Here is a 19070-nt window from a genome sequence, read left to right on the forward strand (position 1 = left end):
GTTCCCTGCCATAGTGTCTGAGTGTCTGTCAGCACCGAGCCCAACTGCACATTCCCAGTGCTTGGAGACAGAGTTTAACAAAGGACGTACACCACAGGTCTCCCAGAGAGCCCACAGGACAGCTCATGATGTTGTTGTTTTTGTTGTTGTTGTTGCACTTGTTGTTATTTTATGATTAGCGGTGGAAGTATGAGGCTGAGAGTTCCTGACGAGTATCTAATGACCAAGGTCTTTAGTCACATGCACTTACAAGTTACAATACAGCTCTGGCAACATTGCAGGCAGTGAAAACTTAAATGTACTTTGATAATGAACGAAAACCCTGACTTAACAACAACTGCAGTGATGCTGTGTGAGGTCAGAGAGCTGCTTGCGTGCTTCATCCAAGAACAAAATCTGCGGTGGGTGAGAGAGTGGCAAATATGACACGCTTTACTATTGAACTAATATGTACTCGCTTTGTGCAAGACAGTATTCCCCTCAGCGCATATGCTTGGCTCACATTTAAGAGTTAAATGAAATAGTGGAACTTTGTTTGAGGCACTATGCCAGCAGTTGTCAGAGGCCAACCCAGAGACACAGAGAAAAAAGGGGGAAGCCCTGGGTTCGAAAAATAGTCCCATGCTTTTCCAGCTGTGTGCTTTCTATCAAAGCTGCATTTGTTTTTTTCCCCCCTCAATGTTTCCGATAAAACAATAGTGGGACTGACTCTGAGGGAGAGGGCTCAGAGTATATGAAACATTAGAGAAGTTCTGGCAGACATTTTTAAGCTCCAATACAAGCAAACACTGGCCCAGGCCCACAGCAACCCTGTTCCAAAGCCCAGCCGCTTGGCCCACACACCACTTGGGGACTATTAGACTTATCAGTGTTTCCAGCGTAAAATGAATAAAGATTTTAGAAATGGATCCAGTCATAACCCCTACAATCAATCAACTTCAAAGGAGAAGAATCAACAGCCAAGTATACCCAGAACAGACCGTCAAAGGCATTGATGTGCCAAGTCGTGTGTGTGTGTGTGTGTGTGTGCGCGTGCGTGCGTGCACGTGCGTGTGTGCACGTGTAACCGCAGCCTGTTTTATGAAGACCATAGTGCAGCAGACAACTGAGACATGTTGACCCGATTTCAACTTGTTCCTCCGCTGTGTTAAAGCGTAATCTGAAGGATGGGGCTCGTCCCCATGGAAACAAGGGTGGTCCGTGCTCATGCCCAGAACGTACAAGCGGTGCCAGAGGCCAAAGGTCGTTAGGCGTATACTGTAGAGCTGCATCCTTGCACCTGACCTTATCTGGACCCTGTCATCACTGCGAAGTTAAAGGGAAAGCTTGCATTGAGTCTTTTGTGGCTTTCGCCTTTATTTTATATTTTCTTATGGAGGGACAGACAGTAGGCTGACAGGAATAGAGAGAGATGGGGAGAAGACATGCAGTAAAGGCTGTCGGGATCGGGAGTCGAACCCGCGGCACAATGCCAGGCTGGATTGACAGCCAAGGTGCCTGGACCACTGAGCCATGGCCCAGGCCCTTGCATTGAGTCTTGAGATCTTTTTATTATCTCCACCAGCCCACCAGGCATAAAGGCTGTCTGCGTGTCCGAAGTTAATCTTGTAAACTAGACCGATCATTGCCAAATGTCTCGTGAAAACTGCCAGAAAGAAAATGAAATCACTCCCTTCATTCTTTTCTAATTGGCCTCATGGTGATGCTATACCAGACCGCCTTATGTTGTGGTCTATAGCTGGGGTTCCCAAAACGTTTTGACCCCCCCCAGCTAATCTCACGTGTACACTTGACACAACGCTAGCCTCTACCACATTCTCATCATTCATTCTCACAACATCAAGAGATGTAGACCCATTTGACAGTTTAGAAACATAATTGCCATCCTTGATGCATTAACACGGGCCCTTTCTCGTTTATTGTTAATATATCCATATGGAATTCATTTGAATGGCAACTTTTGAGATCTGCTTGCAAGCCCACCACGGAATCAGGGAATTAATGAAAGTCATGAGGAAAAGACCACATATTTCTGCACATGTCTTAGAATAGATAGCTGAGGCCAGGGGCCTCCTAGGGGGTCCTCGGAGTTACTACGGTGGGGCTGTCAAATGTTTGTGTGATAGGAACCTTTTTTTGATACAGGTTTAATGTTTGTCTTGTCTAAACAAACATTAAATGGCATGACAAACGCCATTGACAATGGACAGAGTTTAATGTTTGTTTTGTCACTAACACAAACATTAAATGGAGTTGGAACAACAGATGTTCAGGAGTTGGAGAAACACACATTCACCCTGCCCTTCACGCCACTCTCCGCCCTCCACGCCAATCTACCTGCCCCTAATTACACCTGCCCAATACCGCCCATGCAGAACCCTCCATGTTTCACCTGCCTCGCTGCGTCGCTACAGCTTTTCCTACAGGCTTCTCGCTCCTTTCTCTGCTCCCCTCAAAGGAGCTTATCGGCACTAGAAATCCTACATTCACATCGCTAAAGTGGAACAAACGATTAAAACAAAACTCTCTTCTCTCTACTTTCTCCCCCTCTCCCATTTCTCAACTGGTTCCTGCTGGAGGGTGACCGTCCATGCACGCCGTAAGACGAACACCATACGACCTCCTCCCCAAAGACTTCAGGGTCGGCGAATAATGATATCACGATGATGTAAGATGATAAGGGTTGGTAAAGCGCCCTTCACTTCACACAGGTGTGATTTGTTTTACATTAATCACTTGAACCCTAGCATCCCTGAGGGGAACATTAGCCAATCTGCAAGCACGCAACGCCTGGCAGTTGGTGTAGGGAGGGAAAAAGAGCAGACGAAGTACAAGTTTATTGAGGGTTTAAATGTGGTTAACTGTCTGAAAATAGTAAAATACACTACATTGATCCAACACAATGCTACAAATGGATACTGTGTTGAAAGACTGGCTTACACAAATCCAAGACCATCCATGGCATCTTGTTAAAACTTTTAAGGTATAGGGAATAAAACCTAATCCCATCACTAAAGTCAGCCCTTCGCTCTCTCGGCACATTCATATGGCAGTAGAGAGAGGGAAGCACATACTGAAACCTTGCACAATGTTCAGCTGCATTCCAAGGCTACAACAAGTACAAGATATACTGCTGACCAACCCAGAGATGGATAATCATCCTGCGAAGTACATTATGCAACAAGAAAATACTGTAGCTGGGTCCGTCGGTAATTACAATACCAGCAAATTCATCAATCCGCAAAGAGGCAGCCAATAAACACGTCAGATCATACAATAAACAGTGCCACATCATTCAGCAAAAACACCACCGTGGCTCTCGTCCTGTTCTGAACTGGGAGCCAGGCGGTGTGATCTTCTGGGTCTGAGACTGAGAAAACTCCCTTTCACTGGAAAGGCTCAATGGAAACACTCACTGGAGGCAAGTGAGCTCGGGAGAGGCAATCTTGGCTCATCAGTGATGATGGATGGTCCTCTGGGAAAGGGAGTGGGTTAATAAGGTTGTCAGTACACACACACACGCACGCGCACGCGCATGCACGCAATCCTCAGAGAGTCTTTATGACGCTTGTGCATGTGTACGCGTGCATTTATATGCATGTGTAGTGTTAGTATTTATGTATTTCAGTGTTTTTAGTTGTTGATTTACATCCTTCTGTCTGACACTGCCAAACTAATTATTCTTGGCAACCCCACCTCGTACTCTCCTGTCTTTGTATGACTGCTCACACTTCCTCTTTTTTTTCTTCTTTTTTTTTTGCTAAATGAGGGGAACTACAGTACGTGGAAGCAAGTGCTCTGTTTATATACGGAGAGATTATTCTTCTGTGAGGTAACGAACTAGAAATATCCAAAGCAGCATCTCAAATGTCTTGGAATGGGACAACAACAAGAACGACTTGATTTATTGCGAAACGTGTGGAAGAACCGTTTGCTTTTGCGTCTGACTGTTGGAACCGACTAAATAAGGAACTGCAATTGAACATTACAGCTATCTGCTCCACTGCGCGATTTCAGGCACTCGTCCCAAAAGCATTCACGTAATTTGCTGTGCATAAACTTTACAATCTACATGGATCATAATGTCTATATAATTCCTAGAATAACACACACACGCACACACACACACACACACACACACACACACACACACACACACACACACACACACACACACACACACACACACACACACACACACACACGGACGGACGGACGCACAGATAATGAGTCTCAGCGTGATTTCATGCAGCTCTGGCATATGTTGGCCTCTCAGGTTTCTGTCCTGCATGGGAATGGAGGAGGGAGGAGGTATAGTGAGGGACTTGGCCTCCGCCACTGGGGAGAAAGGCAGAGATGTTTAATGGCCCTCGGTAAAACGGTCGCCTTCATTTAAATCAGTGAAGTGTCAAAATCCCACGAGCCTCATGCCAGCAATACTGGTAAGTACTGTAAAGAGAGAGAGAGAGGCAGAGAGAGAGAGAGAGGCAGAGAGAGAGAGAGAGAGGCAGAGAGAGAGAGAGAGAGAGAGAGAGAGAGAGAGAGAGAGAGGGGCAGAGAGAGAGAGAGAGAGAGAGAGAGAGAGAGAGAGAGGCAGAGAGAGGCAGAGAGAGGCAGAGAGAGGCAGAGAGAGAGAGAGAGAGAGGCAGAGAGAGAGAGAGAGAGAGGCAGAGAGAGGCAGAGAGAGAGAGAGAGAGAGAGAGCGAGAGAGAGATATGCCTCTCAGGAAGTGTCTGTTGATATAGATCAATAGTGCTGACCTACTGTATATTTAGCCCTAATGAGAAATACCCTATAGCTGTCACCCAGGGGGGGCCTCAACCCACCTGTTCAATCCACGGCATGACCTCTCACATCCTCTTCTGTCACTGGAACCACACTCTTCAGGGTGATTTATATAAGTTGAGTGACATCACGTATAGCTGTTGTGATGCGTGGTGAGCTTGTAGATCTGCTGAAAGGGGGCTTTAAGGCCCTATTTACACTGGCAGACAGCTAGCCTGAATCAGATCTGTGCCACATCAAGATTGAAATCCGATTGGTTTAAATGGTCACATGACTCATTTAGACAAATCAGATTCCAATCTGGATGTGGCTCAGATCTGATTCAGGCTGGATTTGGCTGCCAGTGTAAATGGGGCCTAAGACTCTGGGAGCCATGGAGGCCTGGACCCTCTGCATGCACCCCGAAGCCCAGCTGGAAAGAGTCTTGCTGGGCCGGGGATCACTCTCCCACGTTCTCCCATGCCTTGGCTGGTTCTGTGCTATTCCCCGTGCTCTCACACTATATCTCCCTGTGTCAGATTCTACCGAGCAACAGCTGTTACCCTCACTCAATCTCTCCTGTCCCATATCTGTCTTCAGTCATCTTTCCAGTCTCCGTGACCCTCTTTCAACTTCCTCTCAATCCCTTAAATCCATCTCTCTTGTCCTCCACTCCCCTCGAGTAATCTCTCCACTTTTCCTCTCCTTGTCCTCATCATTACTCTACACGTGAATATATGGCATGTTTTGACTGGCACAGCTGTTGTGTGGCTACCTTATTGCTCCACCTACTGTAGCTCGTTAGCCTATCATAGTTCTGGTGTAAGTGCCATTGTTGAAAAAAGAAAGTCATCTGTGAAATATAAACAGTAGGCTACATACTGTACGTATTATCTACAGTTGAAAAAAGCATGCACAGGGCGCCTGTTCAGGGGAGGGAGAGGAACTGGGGGGGGATAGCATATACCTCCACATTCGATACGCCCCCTTAGTGAGACCCTTCACTGTCAGGGGAAAAAAAAGATGGTGGCTTGACGGCCCGGGTATCGGAGGAGACCCGAGGCTATCTTCACCCCTCCCAATGACTTATTGTGGGGGTTAGCAGAGATGGAGTACTCGTAGAGAGGCTGGGGAATTGGGAATTGGCTTACGTATTAAATTGGGACATGAAGAGGAGAATTTTCTTTTTCTCTTTTGTCTGGGAGGGGCACGTGTTGCTCAACAACATAGTCTTTTTATTATTTACCTGCCCCTGAGATTTCTGCTATTGAAACATTTTAATAAAAAGATTTTGAAAAGAAATAAAAAAGCATGCAAAACACATACAATATCACATTTCATAATACGCGTCAATCCAACACCAGGGCCGTGATCCAAAAGAAGAAGAGCGGACCATAAACACCCCTCCCCCAAAGCAAAAACACACATACACCCTTTCATCCAACTCCCAAATCTGCACACTGATTGTATGCAAGCCAGGTTTAGCTAGCAACACATTGGAAGCTGTCTGGGAGCCAACTTCACAGTCTTTTCCACTGCGCTTGCCTCTTCTCACTGACTCCACTCTCTTCACTTCAAATCACTTTTATGACCGTCAAAGTCTCTAAAGGGTGCCCAACTTTAATTCACAGAAAACAGTACGGCTGCTCACACACACACCAGCTCAAACAACAAGAAGCCAGAAATCTATTTGACCGTGTGTGTCCGTGTGTGCGTGCGTGCGCAGACTGTGCACGCGTGTGTGTATAAATGTGTGCCAGTGCGTGCATGTGTGCATCAAGTGCATGTGGGTGGGTGTACAGTGTGTGTGTGTGTGTGTGTGTGTGTGTGTGTGTGTGTGTGTGTGTGTGTGTGTGTGTGTGTGTGTGTGTGTGTGTGTGTGTGTGTTCAAGTGGCAGGATAATGATACAATATGGCAAACGTTGGTGGAAAATCTGCAGTTTTCCACAACTGTCGGGACGTGAGAATCTTAATCAGTAGAAAGGCCCAATACAGGCGAATTTGCGTTAGTGTATCCTGTTTAAAGCCCCTTTTTTATGGTTATGTCTGTAAAAGAAACCACTAGTTGGGAGCTATGTTTACAATATATTCAAATTGGTAATACAAAACCTGCAGAAAATGTAGCTCTGGGAAGGGTCTGTGCTCTGCATGTCTCCCATATGTCTTTTGTTTACATCACAAGACTTCCCTTCAGGGTCTTTGACGTAAACACATTAATGAGCGCTTTAATACAAATCTTTATAGAAACAATAAAAGAGCTCTTGCCAGAAGCAATGAATGAAAGTAATTAGCCAGCTTGTTAACCAGACAGATTTTCTGCTTGGTGGGTGATGTGGGCACACGGTTCTGGGAAAGCCATCCCACCAGGGTGTCTATACAAGCCTAACCCCCATGACCACCGACCTGGAAACACTTTCATTGGACACCGTGAGCAGCGGCATGACCTCTTTTCTCTGCGTGCGTCTGCTCTCCTCATTTCAGGGAAATGGGAATAGCGCACTTGGGTCATAAACACCCAGTGTTTGCATAGTTCCAAATCAATTACGTTTTAAATGGCGTACGTGCTTGTACAGTGTGGAGTGTTTTTTTTTTTTTACAGTGTTAGGGATTTGACTTTTTGCTTTTATATTTTCGAATAAATAAAAGTTTCAGTGTGCATTTGGAGCAGAGAAACCATTTTAATACCATGTGCTATAATGATAGAGCGCAGCTAGATCTGCTTCGAGGATACACCCACAAAACAAGTGTCTGCAATGGGAACCCCAAGGAGGAGCTACAGTACCTTATGACCACATATGTGCTGATTAGGGTATTCTTCTGTAGCCATATACAGTATATGCAAAGAGATCATAAATACAACATCTCTACTATGTCCTATAACAGCCAGCATCGATCACACAACAAAAATGTACATAAATTAGAACTGCCAACTGTTCGTCTTCATGGCTGAATCACAATAACAAATAAGATCTGTCTGTCTGAACAGCCCCATGCAACTTACTGTACATCCCAATATGTGACTTCAAACCTAACCAGCACAAATACACAGATATACATATCAATGCATTCCATGAACCAGCAGCTTTTGCTCAGCAAGTGAGCGTTAATTTAATCCTTGAAGTGTAAACATTGAAATCATCACTCAGGATTATTTGACAAGGATGTCAGGAGCTTTTAGAATCCTCTGATAAGTGGCTATATTTATTTCAGTACACAATGCTGATGCTGATGCCACGTACCTCTGCTCCTTTGGGCCGTGGAGGGGCCGGATAAAGCAATCCCAGTTACGAAGAGCACGAGGAGAAGGACCAGGAAGGTGTGGGTGGTGGTGCGGCGCTGCATCATCACCGACGGTCTCAGGTGTGACGAGGAACGTGTTGCTGCTGTTAGATGCTAGGAGCTGGACGAGGAACTGAGCGAAGCAATTTTTGCAAAAAATAAAAGAAAAAATAAGGGACCTTACTGGGCAGAAATACGAGGAAACAACTGCTGACTTAACCTTGTGAACAGGATGAAAGTTGGACTATAGCTAGTATAGGGACAAGAGCGGTGCTGAGGAGAGTTCTGGAAGAAATGTATGCTGTAGATAGTTGTATAGTGGCTGTACTACTTCTCTGAGTTTGGTAGCTCTCAGGACTAGTACAGCTCACTGGACCGGGTGTCTGGACGTAAGCGGGCTCCTCCAGCACCATCTATACCGGTACGGGAGAGAGGGAGGGGACATGAGGGAGACGCCCCCCACCCACTCCACATGCACGTACCAGGTCCTTTATTTTCTTTCTTTCTTTCTTTCTTTCTTTCTTTCTTTCTTTCTTTCTTTCTTTCTTTCTTCTTTCTTTCTTTCTTTCTTTCTTTCTTTCTTTCTTTCTTTCTTTCTTTCTTTCTTTCTTTCTTTCTTTCTTTCTTTCTTTCTTTCTTTTTCTTTCTTTCTTTCTTTCTTTCTTTCTTTCTTTCTTTCTTTCTTTCTTTCTTTCTTTCTTTCTTTCTTTCTTTCTTTCTTTCTTTCTTTCTTTCTTTCTTTCTTTCTCCCACAGCCCCCTCCCTTCTTCATTTCTCCCTCTCCCACTGCCCCCCCCCCCCCCCACACACACCACCACCCACCCTTCTTTCTCTCGGTCTCTCCTCTCTCACTGTGTAAAAAAAGTTCTCTCTTTTTCTTCCCTCCTCCTCTGTCCCATTCCCCCCCCCCCCCCCCCCTCCTCCTCTTGGTCTGGCTCGTCCTCTTCAACTTGGCTTTCCATCCCCAAGGCCATTTTAATCCTTTCAATTGCTCATTATCTCTTTCTCTCGTTCGTTCTTTCATTCTTTCACCCTCTCTTAGTTTGTGTTGACTTTCATAATGTTCTGTGTACACTATTTGCTACATCCATCTCACTCTTCCACACGTGCAGATGCAGTCCATTTATTTTCCCTCCTTTCTTCACTCGGACCAAAGGAGAATTGGAGAGTTTTCTTTTTTTGTAATGTTGATAACTTGTGTTATCGTCCTGTATCCATGAAGCGCTGCAGAATGTAGGGGGATTTCTTCCCATTATACTCCATGGAAACATTGTCTGTCATCCCACAAAACACACACGCTGCCAAAAGCAGAAACACATTATGACCCATGCAATGCTGCATAACGGCAGAGCCCTTCAGAATCACGTGCTGCAGACCGCATACTTTGCACATGCTTCAAACATGTCATTCTGCAGAATGCAGCCCATCACAAACACATGCTGATGTTGCATTGCCCCATTTTCTTTGAAGTCTGAGCTAATCCATCATAGTTTTTACAGTCTCAGTGTATGTTTGAGTGTGGCTATGTGTTTGTCTGTGTGTGTGTCTCTGTGTGTGTGTGTGTGCGTGCGTGCGTGCGTGTGTGTGTGTGTGAGTGGTTGCATATTTGTGCATGTGCACGTGCGCGCGCGCGCGCGCGTGTGTGTTTGTGCGTGCGTGTGTGCATGAGTGTGTACGTGTGTGTGTGTGTGTGTGCGTGCGTACATTCGTGTGTGTGCGTGGTTGCATATAATGTGCATGTGCACGTGGGTGTGTGTGTGTGTGTGTGTGTGTGTGTGTGTGTGTGTGTGTGTGTGTGTGTGTGTGTGTGTGTTTGCACGTGCACGTGCGTGCATGCAGACGTGTCACGTGCATGGCTGGACCCAAGTCTGCTCGCGAACCGTCCAAGAATCCATTTATCCAGAATTAGGCCTCAAAGGACTTGGGTGTGTCTTTGTGTATACTCTGTGTGTGCGACTGTGCGTGTCTGAGCGCGTGTGTGGGTGCGTGGGTGCGTGCGGTTATTCCATGAGCTCCACATGAGACAGGAAATGGAGACTACGCCGGAGGTGTGTCTCCCCTGGAAATCCCTTGTATTCTGATCCCAATTACACATTCTGTCAGCCTCCATGCATGAGGAGAGACGTTCTGTCAGCCTCCACGGAGGAGAGACGTGTCGAGGCAACACGTGCTGCACCGAGAGAACATGATGAAAACATCTCAATAAACTGTAGACGATGTCTGAGACTTCACTGGCTTTATTTATTGGTACGACACTCTGTAACTTTACAATAACACTTTGACTGGAAACAAGTAAGGCTCCTTTTCACGTCATGATGATTTGGACACACAAAAATAAGGTACAGATATTGGGATGGGAGTGGACATAGGTTGCTGTCAATGTCCTTATAACACTGTCAAATTCCTGAATTGGACAAATTGCGGATGCATTTTTTGCTCTCCTCTTAAAGTCTTGATGTCCTTCTCTGGATTCAAATTGGTCTCCCGCGCGGGGTAAAGAAAATGTCTACCGCTGAGCTAATGCAGAACACCCGCTTTGGCAGGGAAGATATTTTGTTTCAAATTGCATGCAGTAATCCTTGTGTTCCTACCCAAACACAGGGTCTAAGTCAAGTAGGGAGACCAACCACTGCAGAATGTGTTCTATGTTATGAACATACTCCACCATGCTGATCAAAATAGCATTTAATCCACAAAATAAAGTTATAGAATACACATTGTGGCTTTAAATGAATGGATTTTTGTCAATGACAGGATTGTACTGGTACAGCTATACTGCCATTCTCGCTCCCTTTAGTGGTTTTTCGCCACCACACCTTCACTTCCTCTTCATCCACCCCTCACCTATACCATCTCCTCCCTCTCATTCCTATACCACATCTGTGTCTGGCTCCTCCTTCTGTCCTCCTCCTGCTTCGACCATCTCCTCCTTTTCTCCTCCTCCTGTTGCCTTTCTCCCCTCACCCTGGGGGTTCTTCCCGGACCCCCACATTGAGACCCTCTCTACAGTCATGATTATGGTACCACACAAGTGTCTTTCCTAGTCCCAGATGGTGTCCCCTGTCCCTATATTGTATTATGCAACATTATAAGTCGCAGATGATATTTTGCAAGTCTTTTTCTTTTTTCTCTATAATTTTTATCCCACGATTTTGCAACCCAGTTTTTTCACCCAGTGCCAATTATCACATGTAATCCTGGGCGCTACACTTCCTCTGCCAACCTGGGGGGGCAGCGGACTGACCTCATGCCTCCTTCTATGCATGAGGAGTCCAAGCTGCTTCTTTTCACCTGACAGGGGGGAATTTCCCTGGCCGGACGTAGCACGTGGAAGGAACATGTTATTCCGACCAGTTCCATTCCCCTCCATCAGGCACCCCGGCTGGCCAGGGGGAGGTAGTTTTAGAGACCAGGATTACTGCATGTTTTTGTGAGGGTACCTACCCTAGGGGACACGGGGAGAACATGCAAACTCCACACAGAAAGGCCCTTTCGCCAACCCCACCTCGGGTATGGGCACTGATGACGCGGAGGAGGGAACACGCCCCCAGCGCCCACAGCGTCCCCAGGACCTTCTAGCTGTGAGGCGACAGCACTAGTACCGACACCGCCACCGTGCCCCTTGATATTTTGCAAGTCTTGGGGGTTGCCATATCCTCAGATGGTGTTACAACACCGGCATCCTTTTCGGCCTCTGTCCATCTCCCTTCCCTGATCTCTTTTCCAGGGACGTGCACACATAGACATTAATGGGGGCTTCAGCCCCTGCCCTTTTACCCGTTTGTAATGCAAAATGCCACTCCTTTCCATGCCATACCGGAAGGCAGCATTCAGGAGAATTGCTTTTTTTCTGAAGTCTCCTGAACTTGAACACAGTATTTTGCGTTGAACAAATTTGTTTAGAAATCCATGTCGTTACACCGCATCTCCACTATAGCTAAAGAGTGCTGGGTTGCGCCCCGAAAATAGCTGATCTACAAGCTCTCAATGCGTCGCAGCGCGACGCGTTGAGAGCTTGTAGATCAGCTATTTTCGCTATTTGTGTCCAAACGTGCCCTCTTACGGGATTTCAGCCCCTGCCCCTCTAACACTCTCTGCACGTCCCTGCTCTTTTCTGTCCCTTCATCATATTCTCTCCTCCTATTCACCTCGGTCTCCTTCCCACTGTCCCTGTTCCTCTCCTTCCTCCTGACTGTGCTTCGGGGGTTTTGTGAAGGACGCAGAGTGGGGAGAACAGAGCGGCACACAGACACGTTGTGCTCGCTCTGCTTTAGTCATCACCGATTGGTCGTTCCCTCTCTCCATTTTATAGGTTTTCAACACATCATCAGGCCCACCTGCCAACGAGCGCCACGCAGCCGGAAAACTGTGTCGGGGGATGGGCACGGCGGAGGAGAAAGGGGAACGCTCTGCACACGTTGGGATTTCATGCATGAGACGCACTCAGCCACACATGTCAGCTGTGCAGGGGAAAAAGTTGATAATATTCAAAGGAACAATAGACTACTCTCCCTCCTCATTTATAGATTAATAGGCTAATCCACGATATTCCCTGAAGAGGGATCACCTTTACTCAGGTGGAAAACTGCTCTGTCGGATCCCAACGACCCGAGCGGCCATTGCCAGAACAAGATCAGCCAAGGCCCAAATGTTTCCCAATATCAGAATAAAATATTGAAATTTTGAGGTCACTTTTTTGTTTTAAACAGCCATAACTTGTCGCTTCCAGTGGGCCTAGGTGTGGGGAGTTGGAAAACGATTGCTGGTGCAGCCAAGTGCAGGAGAAGGGCTTTCACAGCTTAGTCCAGTTTGTAAGTTTTCCCCACTTGGCCCGTTTTCGATTTTGAGTATGGAAAAAGAAAATAATTTAGATTTTCTTTTTTCCACCTACTTTTTCCAAAGGCCATCCGCATCTGCTGATGCCATGAATGGAATGGCTTATTAACTTCCACTGTTCCATACCAGGTCAGAAGAATTCTGCCTCGAGCTCTCCAAGCTTTAATGTTGCGAGAGTTCAAACACAATGGTAATGTACTCGTAGTCTTCATGTGTTTGATAAGAGAGTTCTACCCCTGTGGAATTCAGGTTACTCTGTCATCACTGAATCACTAAGTTCATATGCTATAAACTTTACATTCATGCATTTATTGAAAGAGTGAATAATGACTTTTGACCCCACTCCGTTATTGGAAATTTATGATGTGTCTGTCAGGTTGTGGTGCTGCAGCCGTCTGGTTTCACCGCCAGATGAACATGTTTAACTCCAGTCTCTCCTCCGTGCCCTCTAATGGCTCCGCATACTGTAGCAAAGTGGAAAATATGATGTATGGAATGTTCCACCAAATATTTACACAGCTCTTCAAAGGCCTGAGCCACACACACACAAAGGTACCTTTGCATTTGCCCCCCACACACTTGCACAAATATACACGCATGCGTACGCATGCATTGTACACATATACTGTATATGAATATCTCATTAATCATGTGCACAGCCACAGCCTATTGCCAGCCTATACTGACAGCCACAACCTATTGTATCCATTCAAACTTCTCCGAATGATCTATGGCTCAATCCCACTCTCCTGCGCATGTTGACAGCAATGCTCAGCTGACTCTCCTAGTCCCCACGGTAGCTAGATAAACCATAATATGTCGATAAAGATGACAAAATCACAATTGCATCAGCCTTCATCAGTTTCTGGGCTTTGTAGGACAAGCGCCTACGTCAAACTGACTGAACTGACTCACTCATACTCGTGCAAACAGGTGAACAACATCTGCACATGGATACACATCTGGAGAAATGTTTTGAAGGGTAGGAGTCTACACGGGATTAAAATCTTGATTGCTGTGACTGTAAATGCTCATGCTCAAGCGTATCCCATTACAGCACGGGCCAAAACCAGCAATTTCGGTCAGGTCAGCAATTTTGGTTTGGGTCAGAGCAATGGGGCCCAAACCCACAACATGACAAAGCTTACAGTACACCTTACTCTGCAAAATAAAATGCGTCACTATGACACGATCGTCCATCCTACTGGCAACACATTTTGACAGACGGGCCAGATATAGTTATTGCCAACCACGATGAGGCAATCAGCAATCATTTTACGGGAATTCGTATGTGGGGCAGCATGTTGTGAAGAGTGAAGCAGAGAGATCTGGACAGAACAGAGCGGAGAGAGAGAGAGAGAGTGCAAAGATGTGCTAAAATGCTTCACCCACTCAAGTATGTTTAGGAGAGAAGCCATGAGTTCAATGTGTTTTAAATTATGTGTGTGTGTCTCTTAATGATAAATAACCACATTACACGAGAAGATCAGGTCTTAACTTTGAGCTGACAGCAGAAAAGATACGAGACAACTCCACAGGCCATAAACTAAGACTCTGGCTCAGATACACAGAGGCTCAAAAATACACAGATGGAGCCATCATAAAAGTCCCACTTCTTACGGTAAATGCTTTCTGCAATTATGCTATACACTGCTGTCTGTAAAGGGGAGTTGTTTGGAAAAATCTTGCATGCTTTAATATAGGCATGAGATGCACATTCAAGCTAAAAGTTTACCAAATACAAACACACAAGTGCGTGTGTGTGTGTGTGTGTGTGTGTGTGTGTGTGTGTGTGTGTGTGTGTGTGTGTGTGTGTGTGTGTGTGTGCGCGCGCGCGCGCGTGCATGTGCATGTGTGCGTGTGTGTGCTTGTGTGTGTGTGTAGTCTGTGAATAAAACAAAAAGTATACGTACGTATTATGTAACAGAAAATATAAACTTGATCAATGAGCCAAATATTCAACCATCCTATTATTACAATATTGAATTGTATTCTCCATGACTCCACTATAGGTTGTTAAGTCTTACGATGGCAACCAAATACATCTCAAACAGAAGAAAGGGGCCCTCCTTGACAATAGCTAAAACAGCAATGTAGCTTTATGTAACACACATTTATGAGCGAAATCGCATATGAGTTACATGTTGTGCTTAAGTCATTTCCAGACATAGACACACTGAAAATCACTCTACTCCTTCGGTATAAAAGACAAGCATTTGTTTTAGAGGTGAGCCATAAGCTATTTCTCACATATTTGTGTGGCATGTAACATTTCCTACAGTACTGTACATGAGTCACACATAATGGGTTAACGATGAGCACCAAAAGAATAGAGGGGAATCCCTTACCAAGTGTGTTTGTGTTTTTGCACCGTATATGCCTATATATGGCCTCACTCACACGTAAAAAGACACGCAAGACACAATGTGTCTTGCGTGTTGGGAGTGTCATGGCCGCCAGAATGCATTTCCAATGGGAGTCACATGGTTTGAAGACACAACCTTGTTGCATATGGCCTCACTCAGACCTTTACTGCATTGCTGTATGCTTGTTGGATGAATGTTGTGTAGTGTCATGGCCGCCCCAATGCATTTCCAATGGGAGTCACATGGTTTGAAGACACAACCTTGTTGCATATGGCCTCACTCAGACCTTTACTGCATTGCTGTATGCTTGTTGGATGAATGTTGTGTAGTGTCATGGCTGCCCCAATGCATTTACAATGGGAGTCACATGGTTTGACACAACATTTGTGTTGTATGAGGGGGAGGGGCGCAGTCGAAACACAGCCGAAAGCCATACAACAGCTTGTAGTCCAAAATGTGGACTACAAACCATGTGACTTCCATTGGAAATGCATTGGGGCACTACACTACATGACACTACACAACATTCATCCAACAAGCATACAGCAATGCAGTAAAGGTCTGAGTGAGTCATATGGGGGGAGGGCAGAAGACAGCCATGCAACAGCCATGCAACAAGGTTTTGTCTTCAAACCATGTGACTCCCATTGGAAATGCATTGAGGCAGCCATAACAAACAGAAGACACAGGACACAAGTGTGTCTTGCGTGTGTCTTACGTGTGAGTGAGGCCTATACCTGCCCTTCAGAGTTTGTGTTATTCTGAACGCTGTTCTTGTTGTATTTTGTCAATCACTCTTTCTCCAGAAACAAGTTAAACAACACAAACATTTTGATATGATGATTTCCAGGAATTCAACAGAATAAGCAAACATGCGTTACTTCTCACCCAGAGCGAGGCCTGCTGACAAAACCAGAAATAACAAAGGTTCTGATTATAAAACAACATTGGGTAAATACAGTTTTTCTTAGATCATACTGATATATGCTCCCATGTTGACCTAGATTACTTACAACCATCTTGAAATACTCTGAAATCTGTGGCTATAAAATAGGGAAAATAAATTATGAGACAGGGAAGAGATGATTGAGCGAGTGAAATAGAAGTGGATAGACAGAAAAGAAAAAAAAGATGGAGAGATAATTTCGGAGTGATACGCGTTTGTTTTCCTGGCTTGGTGATTTGGTCGCCTTTACGCCGTCTTTGGTCTCCCCTCCCGCTTTGTTCCTCTGGGTGATTAAGACAAATAAACCAAGGGATCAGACCTAGACAGGCCCTGGAAGACAGAACGGAGGGAGGCGGGAGACATTTGGACAGAGGTATTTCAGTACAGCGTACATGTAGTAAGTGGAGTAGGTGAAGGTGAAAAAGGAGGCCCGTCGACTGGACGGTGGAAAATAATCACCTCCTCTGCATCACATCATCACAGCAGTCCACACTCAAACCCACAAGCAAAACAGAGTGTCGATGCCACATTCTGAATGATGTAACAGACCCTTCAGGGGTCCAGTGAGAATAATTGCATCGCCATGGCGATCCTTCCATCTTTCTATTTAACCATCTGCAAACATCAACATTAATTTGGATCATGGCACGCTCATTACTGAAAAGCTACTAATCTTAGCTTACTTATCTTTACAAGTTTTCAACCATAGCCATCACACTGGTTAACATATCTGTCCTCTCAATCTAGGGCCGCCTATATGGTGTAAAACACGGGGTGCTTACGTTGGTTAGACATAGAACAGTCCGACAACAACGTCGCTTCCGACATGTGTGGCCGGTTAGAACTAACCCGTGGCCGGGTTAAAACTCATGCACCCGTATTAGTTTTGCACGAAAAACACTCCTTGGCCTAAAAACGGAAAACGGCGATAGCCGTCATCACAAACGTGATGAGGTCAGCACATTTGAGCACATTTGGGCAAGTGGATATGGCCGAATTTAGGCCTAGGTTTTTTTCGTGCAAAACTAATGCTTGGAATGGATTCAGAATCATGAATACCCCCTAGTTTGACATGTCATATGCTACTTAAATAGGTATGATGAAATGTTGCCTTATATTGGTTGTCTATGGTGGGGTATACAAATATGTCCATAACGATATTTCCGGCAAAGCAGACATTCTAATGACCAAATAAATACAAAAGATATATACAAAAAAAAGTATGTCATGACATCACAGGTCCTCTCAAATTTTGGACGGCTGGCTCCCCAGCTATAGGGCCTTTACTGTTCCTAATTTACGTTAACGACATGCTGACATCAGCATGTGGCTGCAAATTGTTCATGTTCGCGGATGACTTTGCACTCCTGGTATTGGACTAGAACAAATTGCAGGTTGAAAAAGCCCTTAGCTCCGAGCTCAGTAAAATTCGCACATGTCTCTCCATGGCCCATTGATAAACTTTCATTACACCTGGGTAAAACTGAATCTGTTCTTTTTGGGTCACTAGCTGGAGTACTCATCCAACGTCATTTTGACTATGCATGTACCTACCTCATGGTACTCTAGCACAGGGGTTCTCAACCCGTGGGTCGCGACCCCTCGGGGGGTCGGCAAATAATTCTGGGGGGTCCCCAAATTAAAAAATTAAAATAGAAATTGCTGAATGGCTGGAAAATGGAAATGAAGAGTTTACATAGTAGGCCTACACACAGTACATGCATACACCTCCCCTAATGTGGTTTCAGTATTTATTTATGATGTATTGTCTATTATTAAGGTTATTGTAGCAGTCAATTTATATTGGGGGTCGGGAGGGAGGGGGGCGGGGGTCCCGGGACATTGCCAAAGCATTTACGGGGGTCCCTGGCCAAAAACGTTGAGAACCCCTGCTCTAGCACCTCAAAGGCACTAAAATCTAACCCACAGACCTCTCAAAACAAACTATAATCAGACTACTACTAGTAGTAGTCTGATTAGTTTGTTTTGAGAGGTCAAGACACTCAAGGGACCATGTGCCCTGTCAAAATACTTCAATAGAGTTGGAAACGCCCACGGGCACAACACCAGAAGGAGCTTGACTGCATCTCGTTCCTCCAGGGCTTTTTGCGCTGTACTTAGCATTATTGTGTAACCGTATACCACTGTACTTTTTGCAAACTGTTAATAAAGTATTCAATCAATCAATCCATGCTGACAAAAAAATAAAATAAAGTTGAAGAATGTTGTGGCAATGTGCCAAACTAAAATCATTGCAGATGAAGAAGTGATATACTGTATACACACCAGTCCTTGTTTGACCTTGTATAAAATACACAACTTAATCAGTCCAAAGCTGTATGTTTCTTCCTTCCTGTCAGACTGAAGCAGGTCAACAGAAGACAGAGAGATATGGAATGGAGTGAATGGAATTTGTATACACAAGCACTCATACTCAATAACCTAGCTGTGTCTTGATTAGTGCGTCTATTTGTGTGTGCGTGCGTGCGTGCGTGCGTGTGTGTGAGTGTGTGTTTGTGCGTGTTGTGGCGTGCGTGCACGTGTGCGCATGTGTATAGGACAATAAAAGGTCTGAAAGGTCTGGATATGATGAACACAATCAGCACGAGCGCTGCTGCATATTGTCTCCAGTCAGTAAAAACACTGCGGCTTAATGTTCATTCCATGGAAGGCCTTCCACTTCACACGAACACAGCATGTGAGGTGAATCCAAAAGACAGCTGATGCATGGTTCGCTAAGGAGAACCATGCCTTGGAGCAGCAGCTCAGGCATCCACAGAGATGTCCTTCCCTACTGCAACATGGCCGGGAAGACATGAAACAACAGAAGGTCTGTGCTTCTTGTTGTTGTCAACAAGGCTGAATATTTACTACATTTG

At 45.3% G+C, this 19070-nt stretch overlaps 1 protein-coding gene across 6 annotated transcripts in view; it reads right to left on the reverse strand.

Annotated features, from left to right (window-relative positions):
* The window catches only part of abi3bpa (ABI family, member 3 (NESH) binding protein a), a 39502-nt gene extending 30932 nt beyond the window's left edge, over positions 1-8570 (reverse strand). For all 6 annotated transcript variants that reach the window (XM_079519081.1, XM_079519079.1, XM_079519078.1 and 3 more), the window contains exon 1: positions 8004-8570. In XM_079519081.1, the coding sequence (XP_079375207.1) occupies positions 8004-8109 (106 nt within the window). In that variant the 5' untranslated portion in view covers positions 8110-8570. The remainder of the gene's footprint in view (positions 1-8003) is intronic.
* Between the last annotated feature and the right edge of the window lie 10500 nt (positions 8571-19070).

The sequence above is a fragment of the Electrona antarctica genome, assembly GCF_951216825.1.
Source record: "Electrona antarctica genome assembly, chromosome: 13".
Lineage (NCBI taxonomy): Eukaryota > Metazoa > Chordata > Actinopteri > Myctophiformes > Myctophidae > Electrona > Electrona antarctica.